We start from the raw sequence: 595 nt of genomic DNA, 5'->3' as shown, positions 1-595 counted from the left end.
TGGCCAAGCCCAAATTTAGCGGCGAGTTTCCGTTGTTCCCGCCGCCTCCGCCGCTACCGTTGTTACTCCCGATAACCGGTGTACCGCTGTTGTTGCTGTTGTGGTGATGCTGGCTGGCTTGCATCGCTGCCTGTAGATTCGACGAGAGGCTCGTCGACAGATTCGTAGACAGGTTTGTCGCCATCATATCGTGTTGCTGCGAGTGCGCCGCCGCTACCATGCTGCACATTTGATGTCGCAGTCCTACGTCAACCGACAACCCCGAATATTAATTTTCTTTCATTTTCTTTCTTTCGATGGAAAGCTGCGCCACCGACACAATTAGAAAGATAAATATTAGCTTGTCCGCAAAGTGTCTTTCTTTCGCAAACGTGTCCTTTACGACAATGCAGCTTCGTACAAACGTGAAATGTCGCGCTGTTTGTCTCGACAGAACCAAATCGATCGTACGTAATTCGACGAAATAGTATAAAACCAAAAGCTTCGGTGCGTCTATTATTTCCTCGTGAAACGAAAGAAACTTTTCGGACAACCTAACACATACACATGGTAGTCTATCGTTACCTTGAGCGACCGCAGCAACCGCGGCCGCGGC

At 49.2% G+C, this 595-nt stretch overlaps 1 protein-coding gene across 1 annotated transcript in view; it reads right to left on the bottom strand.

Moving 5' to 3' along the window:
* Nucleotides 1–6: 6 nt before the first annotated feature.
* Nucleotides 7–595, bottom strand: part of LOC100744467 (protein bric-a-brac 2-like) — a 175070-nt gene continuing 174481 nt past the window's right edge. Inside the window, 2 exon segments of the mRNA XM_024370937.1 lie at nt 7–243; nt 565–595. Of these exon segments, the coding sequence (XP_024226705.1) occupies nt 63–243; nt 565–595 (212 nt within the window). The 3' untranslated portion in view covers nt 7–62.

Source organism: Bombus impatiens, unplaced genomic scaffold (genome assembly GCF_000188095.3).
Source record: "Bombus impatiens unplaced genomic scaffold, BIMP_2.2 scf_1068, whole genome shotgun sequence".
NCBI lineage: Eukaryota > Metazoa > Arthropoda > Insecta > Hymenoptera > Apidae > Bombus > Bombus impatiens.
This window is presented reverse-complemented; position numbering and strand designations above follow the sequence as displayed.